We start from the raw sequence: 11439 nt of genomic DNA on the forward strand, positions 1-11439 counted from the left end.
CTGTTTTCTCCTTCACAGATGCTGCCAGACCTGCTGAGCTTTTCCAGCAACTTTGTTTTTGTTCCTGATTTACAGCATCCTCAGTTCTTTTGGTTTTTAAACCATAACATGATGGGAATGTTTTCAGTCCCCAGCTGTGCACATACCTTAGTCATTGTGGGAATGAGTGATATGCACAATTGGACAGTGTTGGCTTGAAGGCAGGAAGTTGGGGTGCAGTCAGCTATGGAAATGTGAAAAAGAACAAATACACAGGGCTAAGAGGGGAGATATTGCCACTCTGACTAACTGATGCACCCAACCAACTGTCAATTCATTATCACCCACTTTAACATGTCATACAAATCACACAAATGTTTCCTGCATCTAAATACAGAGAACCTGATGGACTGAAGATTGCAATATTGGTTTTAATGTCTAAAAAAAACATTATGAAATTTGCAAGGAACATTTATTGTACTGACTGGGAAAGACAGGCCGAATTAACATTTGACAACTATTTACAAGTGCAAATTAGTTTAATTACAGACAGGCGCCAGATGTATTTACAACACAGCAGCTGCTACAACACCAATGCACATTGACTGTGAGCCATTTAACTTCTGTCATTAGGATAATGTAAAAAGTGTAATGCTGTTGATGGCCGTGTGAATTTTTTAATACAATTGTCAAATAAGAAAACATCTGGCTTAGTAATAGATAATACACATTTTTTCCATTTCTGAGTGGGGGAGGGAGTAAAAATAGCATTTTAGATACTTTCTAATCAACCTGCTCAGATGTTGCAAAGATAGGACATGAACCTAGCTTCTTGGTTCCAGAGGGTAGACACATTACCACTGCACCACAAGACCAATATTAAGGTGGTATGCAGATTTTCTGGGATTAATGGCAATCACTTAAGTGCATTGCACAAGGTAGAAATTGGTACATTAAAGTATTATGTGCAGAGTTGATAATGTGTCAGCCTTTGCTCTGCACAAACCAGTTTTGTTCACATGTACCTGACCTCCTTCCTCTATCCTTTCATCCATCTATTCAATTTCATTTTGAATGCTGACAGTTCTGATCCTTTCACTAATCTTATAAATAAAACGCACATACTAAATAATTCTCTTCAAAATTTGAGAGAGTTACGTGCAGCTTTAGGAAGTTTTTCCATTTTAAAAATTGGTCAAAAATTATTCAAAAAAGCTACATGATCAATAGAAAACAGTTGGAGACACTCGACACTGCAAAGGCTATGGGCCCTGACAACATTTTGGCAATACTGAAGACTTGTGCTGGAGATCTTGCCACAACCCTAGCCAAGCTGTTGCAGTAGAACTAAAACACTGGTATTTCTTCAACAATGTGGAAAATTGGCCAGGTACGTCCTGTACACAAAAAGCAGGACAAATCTAAACCAGTCAATCACCACACTATTAGTCTACCCTCATGTGACAGCAAAGCAGCGGGGGGGCATGGCTGACAGCAAAGCGGCGGGGGGCGTCGCCGAAAGCAGTCTCAAGCAGCACTTGCTTCGCAATAACCTACTCAGTGGATATCCAGCTTGGGCTCCATTTGGGCCGCTCAGCTCCTTACTTTTCATCATAGCATCAGTTCAAACATGGACAAAACAGCTGAATTCCAGAGGCAAGGTGAGAACGATCGCCCTTGCTTTTAAGTGTGCATTTGACCAAGTGTGGCATCAAGGAGCCCTAACAAAACTGGAGTCAATAGGAATGGGGGCAAACTCTCCACTGTTTGGAGTTATACCTGGCATATAGAAAGATGGCTATAGTTATTGGAGGTCAATCATCTCAATTCCACCTCTGCATTGTTCCCAGGGTGCTGCCCTAGGCCTAACCATCCTCAGCTGCTTCAATGACTTTCCATTCATAAGGACAGAAGCTTCCTGATGATTACATAATATTCAGCACCATTCATGACTCTTCAGAAACTGAAACAGCCCATGTTAAAAAGCAACAAGATCTGGATAAAGTCAGGGCTTGGGTTGACAAGTGACAAGTTAACATTTGTGCCGCACAAATGCTAGGTAATGAGTTTCCAATAACAGAACATCTAATATTGTCCTTTGACATTCAAATGATGTTACCATCACTGATTTCCCATCATCATCCTGGAGCTTTACAGTGACCAAAACTCAACTGGGCTCACCATATAAATACAGTGGTGACAACAGCACGTCAGAGGCTAGGAATATTACAGCGAGTAATTCAACCCCTGCCTCCCCAGAATCTGTCCACCATCTGCAAGGAACAAGTTACAAGTGTCATGGAATACTTCCGACTTGCCTGGATGAGTGCAACTGCAATGCCATTCAAAAGCCTTATCATCCAGGGCAAAGCAGCCCACTTGATTGGCATGTCACCCACAAGTATCCATTCTCTCCAGCACTAATACTCAGTTGCAGCAATGTGTACTATCAATGAGATGCAATGCAGAAAATCAAAGATCCTCAGACAACACCTTCCAAACCCGAGGCCACTTCATTCTAGTACACGAGGACAGCAGATATACGGGAACAGCACCACCTGCAAGTTCCCCAAGCCACGTAAAATCCTGACGTGGAAATATATATTGCCATTCTTTTAATGTTGCTGAGTCAAAATCCATGAATTTCCTTCCTACATGATGAATCGCAGCACAACATGCAGGCTCCTCAGTCCAGGAGCCTGGAGCTCCTTCATCCACTTTGCTTTTTTTAAAAAACATTCCCATTTATTGTGGTACCTTATCTTTTTATTCTTCTCCCAGCCCAAGCCCAGCAACAAGGTGGCTTCCAATGGCCCGGAATGGCGATATAGGTCTAGTCCTAGTGGCGTGGTCCTCTGGTGTGGTGCACGTCCAGGAGAGCTGGCTTTTGTGGGGGGGTGGTGGTTGTCTCTCTGGCCTGGAGTGGCATTCTTGTCCAAGCATGGGAGGTCTCATCCCATCATGGGGATCTTCTACAGTGACTTCTGGGTAGTCCAACAGCCCTGCACGAGGGTCTACTCCCAGTGCAGAGGTCTCATTTTGGCAGGGGGGTCTCGTTCTTGCTTTGGGAGGTAGCTTCCGGGTCTTCCAACAACCCAGTATGGAGGTCTAGTCCTGCCGTGGAGGTCTTGTCTCAGCATGGTGGGGTAGTCTCGGCCTGGCGTGGTATCTTTGGTCCAGTTTTCCAGTGCATCCCAAACCCAGGAGCCGTTAAATTGAACTGTGAAGACCCTTTACTTTTTCTCCCCTTTCTTATTTATGACTTCTGTAATTAATTTAGGCACCATGATACGCAAGCATACATGTGACAATAAATTGCAATTCAATTCCTAACAGTGCCATAGGTTTACACCCTGCACATGGACTAAAGTGGTTCAACAGGCAGTTCACCACCAACAGCAACTAGGGACAAGCAATAAATGCTGGCCAGCCAGCAACGTCCATGCTCCACGAGTGAATGAATAAATAAAATCTATTGCGTTTAAACTTCTACCTGAATTCAAGTAACACCATTTGATTGTTAAGAGGTCACATAGTGCTTGTGCTTGCACCAGATAACGTACAACAAATTCCCTCAGGAGTGTGAATTTGTCTAAAAGCTAATGGATTTTCCATTTCATGGTAAAGCAATTATGGGTAAAGTTCCATTTGCTTTTCCTGTACTATACCTATTCCCAGCAAAACACTTAAAAGGCTTGGATTTATGAAACATCTCTATACTCAAAATAATTTCATTCTGGAATGATGCCAGCAGTTTTCTATGAACACAGAGTGTTAAAGTTGAGCTGCTTTTGTTGGGCAAGTAGAATTTCATGCTTGTCAAATGAACAAAAGCACAGAAGTCAAATGGGGTGGTGCAATGAATTAAAAAGAAACATACTTGCCTGTAAATGCTAATATTCAGTGGTTAGAAAAATACTGAGCACAAACTGAGAAAATCAAATATTTCAATCTGGAATACAGGATGAAAACCAATTCAGGCAAATGTAAATATCCCCTTTCTCAGATAGCTACTAAAAAGGTAGTATGTATCAGAATCAAAACTGTGGCCAGTGAAAAATAGGCAATCCAGTTTTTTTGCTTCAATAATGTGATGACCTGAAATGCAGACAGTACTTCAGCTGTGGCCAAATAAGAGTTTTATACTGTTCCAGCAGAATCTCCTTGCTCTTTTATTTATGCCTCAGCTAATAAAGGCAAGTATCTCATATATGCCTTCTTCACCATCTTATCTACCTGCCCTGCTACTTTCAGGTATTAATGAATTAGCACACCCAGGATCCCTCTGATCTTCAGTATTTGATGTCATTCATAATGCAACCTTTGCCTTGTTAACTCTGCCAAGCGCATTACCAATTGAATTCCAGTTGATCAGTCCATTGATGTCATACTGCATTTTACAGCTATCCTCCTCAGTTAACCATCCTACCAAGTTTTGTGCTATCAACAAATAATCTTGATTATCCCCCTATATTTAGGTCTAAATCAATGAACACTAGAATCTCAGGATTGAGCGCTGCATAACCCCACTAGAAACTGAGCTCCAGCAGATTCCTGTATGTCAGGCAATTTTGAATCACTTTGCCTTGAATCCCATGTCGTCTTACTTCTTTGACCAGTCTGCCATAAGAAACCTTTAACAAGACTTTTTATAAGTCCATGATGACCATGTCAAATGCATTAACCTCATCAATATTCCTGGTTACCTTTTCCAAACAAATTCTCTAACACAACTTCCCTTAATAAATCCATGTTATCTCTGATTAATTTGCCTTTCTCGAAGTACAGACATATTCTGACCCTCAATTAAAGAATCTCCCCGGCAGCAAGAGCACACTGACTGGCCTATAATTTCCTGTTCTAGCCTTTCCTCTCTTTTTCAATAATGGGACAACATTAGCAGTCCTCAGGCATCTCACCTGTGGCCCAAGAGGATTTGAAAATTATCCTCCCCTCCCTCACCTTCACCCATCAGGGAAACATCTCATTGAGATCTATATATTTATTCACTTTTGGGGCTGCTAAAATTCACTAGCACTTTATTTCTCTTTGTTAATTTCTAATAGTTCATAATCTTCCTGCCAATGTCTATACTAGCATCATCCCTTGCCATTGTGAAAGCCAACCCCAAGTATTCAATGAAGTCTCTGCCCAAATCTTCCACATACACATACACATACAGATTACCTCCATGGTCCCTAATTGACACTAGTCTTACCCTGGTTATTCTCTTGCTCTTTATACATTAAAGTGAAACCTCTGTTTTCCTTTATTCCACACACCAATGATGTGTCATGGACTCTTGCCTTAAATTCCATTTTAGATGCCCCACCCCCCGCCACTTCAGGGACATTCCGTTTTTGAATCTGTGGGTCTGGAAAAGACTGACTCATCACTGGATAAATAAGTTAAAAATCTCATTGAATCTAAATTCTAACAAACAGGACACAACAGTTAATGGACGGAAACAATGATAACAACAGTGTGTTGGGCCTTTGCAGATCAATATGATACAACTGTACAACTACAAAATCAAAAATCAAAAACATTTGTGCGCACACACCTGGCCCATGTTAAATCAGCTTAAGGGAGTTTGAATACAGTTCTAACTGGACATTGACATGGGCTGTTCTGGCTGTGAGCCAAATTGATGATAACACTAAGAATCATCAACAAATCAGCCTCAAGAATCATTAACAAATTTCCTAACAGCTTAATTTCATGACTACATGCATGCACAACATGCAGGAAACTACCCCAGTGAATGAGTGTTTTCAGCAGTTGAAAAGGCCAAAAGAGGGAAAGCCATAAACATGCAAGGAGGGATGTGCAAAAGAGGGAAGGGTGATGGTGGCAGCAGGTGTAGTGGACAAATGTAATTTGCTTAGAACACTGGTATTTGAGGCTTAGATAAAGAGACTTCACCCTGCATCAAACCCATACACCTAGTGGGATTACAATACTGTTACTTCAAGTATTAAAATGCTCCATTTTTCAAATATAGGCATTATGGGAATATTATATCCAAGCTATCACTTCTGCCAACGTCTTCTCTGTTAGAGTGGTGTCAATTTGTATTCGATTACAACTATGATTTGGTGCCCATCTCTGGTGGTCTTCAAGAATGTGGTTAGATGTCTTGTACCAACATGGTCCATGTGCAGGGTTTATATCCTCCTTAGGGAAGAGTGAGAGGAGATTTAGTTGACATTGAGAAAGGAAGGTCTTGGGCAGCAACTGCTACCCAATGTGGAAAGGTTGAAGCTATTAATTTAAGGTGAATGACAAAAAAAGCCTAAAAAGGTGACAGGAGGAAATCTCTGTTCAAAGAATGCAGTATGGACCCGGAGTGCACTGCCCAAGAAGAAACAGATTCAAAGCTTTCAAAGGGGAGTTGGACGATAATGTGAACAGCAAATACTTAAGGCTACAGGTAGCATGTGCCTGGAGTGGTACTAGCCAAGTTGCTCTTGCTGACAGACACAAATGGCTGAATGGCTTTCTGTACATGAAACATTATAATCCATGAAGCACTTTAGGATAGTTTTCTGCACTATGAAAATAGCAATAAAATACAAGTTAAGAGAATTGGTCTTGGCCTTCACTGGCCAGTCAGCAATGCATTCAAAAACAAACTGCACACCAAATAAAAAAATGTAGATTAATAATTCATCCAGAAAGACATTAAGAATGCATTATTTCTGAACTGAAAAATCTGTCAAGATATCGGACAATTTACAGGGAAACCACCTCACCCAATCTAAACACCATGTTGTACAAGTACTTCACATTGCCACAGGATATCAAGTAGTAGTTAATCTTTCAGAACACCGTTAGCTATAAATGGCAGTTTTGGATCCATAATGCTCGAGTGTTCTTGGCAGTTCCAATGCTCTTTCAAAATACTGATCTGGTATAACAAATTGGCAGACAGGTAAAGTACCATAATAAGCCTTCTAATACTTCAGCAGGCTAACTAGAAACATTTGGTGGATTAATAGTTACAGTCCATTTTCACTTTTATTGCTCAGAGCTAAAAGGTTTCAGGTCTCTGTATATTGTTCTGCACAGAGTCCAACAGGCAATCTCTTGACCAGGTTCTTGGCCAGCTAAGTCTCTGACCTCTATTTTGCTTTCTATTGATAATGAACTACCAGCATAAATAAAGTGCACATCAAGAAACCTTAATGCTTGTTGGAATAACTCCACAGAGGCTGCTATCCTGTCACCAAGTCACCCTTTATTTATACATGCATAGTACTTGACACTAATCCAGCTTCCTCAGAGACTGCGCTCAGTGAACAGGATATCAGCCAAGGGAAATCTGATTGGACAAGGTTAACAGTCCTAATCAGAGAACTCAAACTGAGGTCCACTTGGCTGACCTCATTACAAATCACTACATTCGCCGCCACCCTCTAAGTTTGGGGACATAGGCACGTTCTTTTCCTTGTAGCCTCTTGGGGCATTTTCACACCACAGCTGGTTCCTCACGATCAGCGTGGCACATACCCAACCATAGCCCACCTCTTGCACTTGGAGTGTCTCAAAAGAAATTCATCCTCTTCTTCAGGCGGCTAAGGTGTCGAGGTTGCAACATCCACTGTGTCTGACTCAGACTCCAATGTTTCTTCGATGCTAGATGGAAGGGAAGAATTCATGGGTCCCAACAGTCTTTCCAGCTGCTATGGAAGGCCAGGTGTGTTTTCCTCCTGCCCAGTTTGAGTGTTTGCAGCTTTCATGTGGTCCACATGCTTGTTCAGGACCGCCTCACCTACCTGAACTTTGTACATCACAGGACGTGACCTCGTGTCGACCATGCCTCTTTTCCATGCAGCGTCATTTCCACGGTTTCAGCGCCAACCTTCATCCACTGAAGTAAACGCTCGCTTAGCAGAGCCTTTTGTCTGCCCCGCCCCAATTCTAGTTGTGATGGCCATTTTGTATCCCCCATCATCACCTGCTCTTTTAGTTTTGCAGGACCTGACCTTTTTGCATCTCCAGACTGATATCAGCAGTGATTGGAAGGGCGTCCAGAAATTTTAAAAACCAGAAAAGACTCTTTCAGTGGTGCCACCACCAGTGGTGTATCTGCCAACAGGAGATGGCTCAAGGCATCCACATTTGCTACTTGGCCTCCCGGATGATGCTCAAACTTGTAATTGTATGCACTTGGAATGAGAGTCCACTGGTGAATTCGACTTCAAGCTACGGGTGGCATGGCTTCGTCCTTGGAGTAGACCTAGCAGGGGTTTGTGGTCTGTTACTATTACAAATTTGTGTGTTAACGTATTGGTGCAACTTTCTCACACCAAAGATGACTGCCAAACCTTCCTCCCCTATCTAGGCATATTTGCGCTCAGCATCAACCAAAGTCCAGGAAGCATACATTAAAGGGTGTTCCTTTCCAGTGGGCCATCTGTGAGCCATCACTACCCTGATACCGTACAGGGAGACAATGCTCATATTCTATGAGGTCCACCTGGCTGGCTGTGTTACAATCACTATACTTGGAAAGTCAATTCATTCAACTATCTTTTGAACCACAAAGCTGAGAGATTTTCTTGGATGTTTTAAAAATTCACACATCATCACTTCAATAATGGCACTAAACGTAACCCATCATATACAGGAATGTGCCTACTCATCACGGACATAAAAAGAAATATCTGCACAATAGAACTTACCATAACCGTACAATCTTCTGAACCACTAGCGATAACGTGGTCATTGTGTGGACACCACTCAATGTCCAGCACTGGTCCTGTGTGTCCACAAACTGTCGGATATGCCTTGTCAATTCGGCCAGTCTGTGGAGAGAGAGTGGCACATCATTATTTGTTTCAAGTACTAATACCAATACTAATGATTTCTGTAAGCTCCAAGCACATGAAGCTTGCTGGGATCTAGCAATGAAACCATCCAGACATCACAAACCAAATTCCAGTTATTCTAGTGCCACATCAACGGTCGGGGCAAATTTCAATGCAGTTATTCTACTGGAAAGTACCCACGTACAAAGTGCTCAAAACGAAGCAATAAACTGGTCATACCTGACACATTGCAATTACTATTATGACAAGTGCTGGCAGGGGATGCACGTATGATATTACTGTTTCAATACAGGTAGAGAACAGAAAGTATGGTCTGCATTGCACCTCAGTTAAGTGAATAAAAATCATAGTTATTCAACATTTTGAAACCAAACATATGCAGTCCCAGCAGAAATACTAATGTAACATGCAAACCCAGTGCAAAGCAAGTGAATGACAGAAGCCAACTTCTACGAAATTGAGTTCCTACTTTCCCCCCGCCCCAAAAAGCACATGATGCGTCAGTTGGTAGTCAAGTCTTGACCTATGTACATTGTATTTAGAATTTATTACACTATGCAGGATATGTTTGTGTTCATGCGTATATTGGCCAGCAGCACAAAGGCGTATCAGTACTAGTATATACCCAACACAGAAGTGCAAGGTAAATGGTGTACATGAAAACACTCGTAAGCGGAAAACAAGTCACTACCATGTGTGTGTTTTGGCAATACCTTAAGCTGTCTTGTGTGCTAATTTCCACTGTGCTTCTTCATTCATTCATGACCATAAGCTCTCCTCACCACATAGCTCCAGAATGTGGACTAACCTCTAGATAATCCCCCACCTGTCACTGAACTGGCTGTCAGAAGGTTCACATATGGGGTTCAGCGATTCTTTGAAAGCCGTACTGTCCCCAGTCCTCCATTTCAATTGAGAAGCATCTAAGAGCTTAATTCAAGTTCAAATTAAGTTACAATTCCCAAATGGACACATGGCCCGAGAAAGGTATTTGACAAGGAACATGGCAGTCACACAATCACACCCACAACCACTTACGGCATGTAGCCAAGAACCAGACAGTAAAGAGGTTTTGGATTGCAAAATTCTGCTTCAAATGACTGTGGAAATGAAATTGAAAGAAGCTCAAAAGGCATTAAATATTAAGCATTGTAACTCGATGCTGAGTTACGAAGGCTGATTAGCTCTATTAAGACATGGTTGGTAAGATGATGTATGAAACACATTTTGTCTTTGAATCAATAACATCATAATCCACACAATGATAATGACCACCTTGTAACAGTCATAAAGAAACTCAACTGAATTCACCACAAACAGTGCCTACAAGAGCAGGTTAGAGACTAGGAATACTGCAGCATATAACTCACCTCCTGGCTCTCCAAAGCCGGTCCACCATCTACAAAAGGCACAAGTCAGGAGTGCAATGGAATACTCCCCACTTGCCCAAATGAGTGCAGCTCCAACACAAGCAGCTTGATACCATCCAGGACAAAGTAACCCATTTGATTGATACCACATCCACTCCCTCTACCACCGACTCAGTAGCACTGTGTATTATCTACAAGATGCACTGCAAAAACTGAAAAGATGCTCAGACAGCACCTTCCAAACCCACAATCATTTCCATCTAGAAGGATAAGGGCAGTAGATACATGGCAACACCACCTCCAAGCCACTCACCACCCTGACTTGCAAACATATCACTGGCCCTTCACTGCTGCTGTGTCAAAATCCTCAGTCCCTTCCTATCAGCATTGTGGGTCTACCTACAACACAGACTGCAAATGGTTCAAGAAGGCAGCTCACCATCACCTTCAAGAACAACGAGGGATGAGTGATAAATGCTGGCCCAGCCAGCGATACACATCCCATGAATGGATTTTAAAAAAAAAGACTGCTCTCCAGGCTCTCTCAGACGAACCGTTTCTTCTAGCTTCTGAAAGCTGCCACCCAGGTGGATAGAGTTGTTAAGATGGCGTATGGTGCATTAGCTTTCATTAATAGAGGGATTGAGTTCAAGAGCCATGAGGTTATGCTCCAGCTATACAAAAGCCTGGTTCGGCCACATCTGGAGTATTGTGTCCAGTTCTGGTCGCCTCATTACAGGAAAGATGTGGAAGCGTTGGAAAAGGTGCAGAGGAGATTTACCAGAATGTTGCCTGGAATGGAGGGAAGGTCTTATGAGGAAAGGTTGCAAGCGCTAGGGCTTTTCTCTTTAGAACGATGAAGGATGAGAGGTGACTTGATAGAGGTATACAAAATGATCAGAGGTATAGGTAGAGTAGACAGCCAGAGACTATTTCCTAGGGTGGAGGTAGCTATTACGAGGGGGCATAGTTTTAAAGTAGTGGAGGTAGATATAGGGGAGACGTCAGAGGTAGGTTCTTTACTCGGAGAGTGGTAGGGGCGTGGAATGCATTGCCGGAGAGGGTAGTGGAGTCGGCCTCATTACGGGCATTTAAGCGGCTATTAGATAGGCATATGGATGATAGTATAAAAGGTAGGGGTGGAGGTTAGATAGACCTTAGGATTAGGGTAAAAGTTCGGCACAACACCGTGGGCCGAAGGGCCTGTACAGTTCTAAGTTCTAAGTTCTAAGTTCTAAGTTCTAAGTTCTAAGTTC

At 42.3% G+C, this 11439-nt stretch overlaps 1 protein-coding gene across 3 annotated transcripts in view; it reads right to left on the minus strand.

Annotated features, from left to right (window-relative positions):
• Positions 1–11439, minus strand: part of LOC109916125 (coronin-1C-like) — a 165415-nt gene that overhangs the window by 55512 nt on the left and 98464 nt on the right. For all 3 annotated transcript variants that reach the window (XM_048611299.1, XM_048611300.1, XM_048611301.1), the window contains one exon: positions 8667–8789. In XM_048611299.1, coding sequence (XP_048467256.1) covers positions 8667–8789 — 123 coding nt within the window. The remainder of the gene's footprint in view (positions 1–8666; positions 8790–11439) is intronic.

Source organism: Rhincodon typus, chromosome 24, assembly GCF_021869965.1.
Source record: "Rhincodon typus isolate 14 chromosome 24, sRhiTyp1.1, whole genome shotgun sequence".
NCBI lineage: Eukaryota > Metazoa > Chordata > Chondrichthyes > Orectolobiformes > Rhincodontidae > Rhincodon > Rhincodon typus.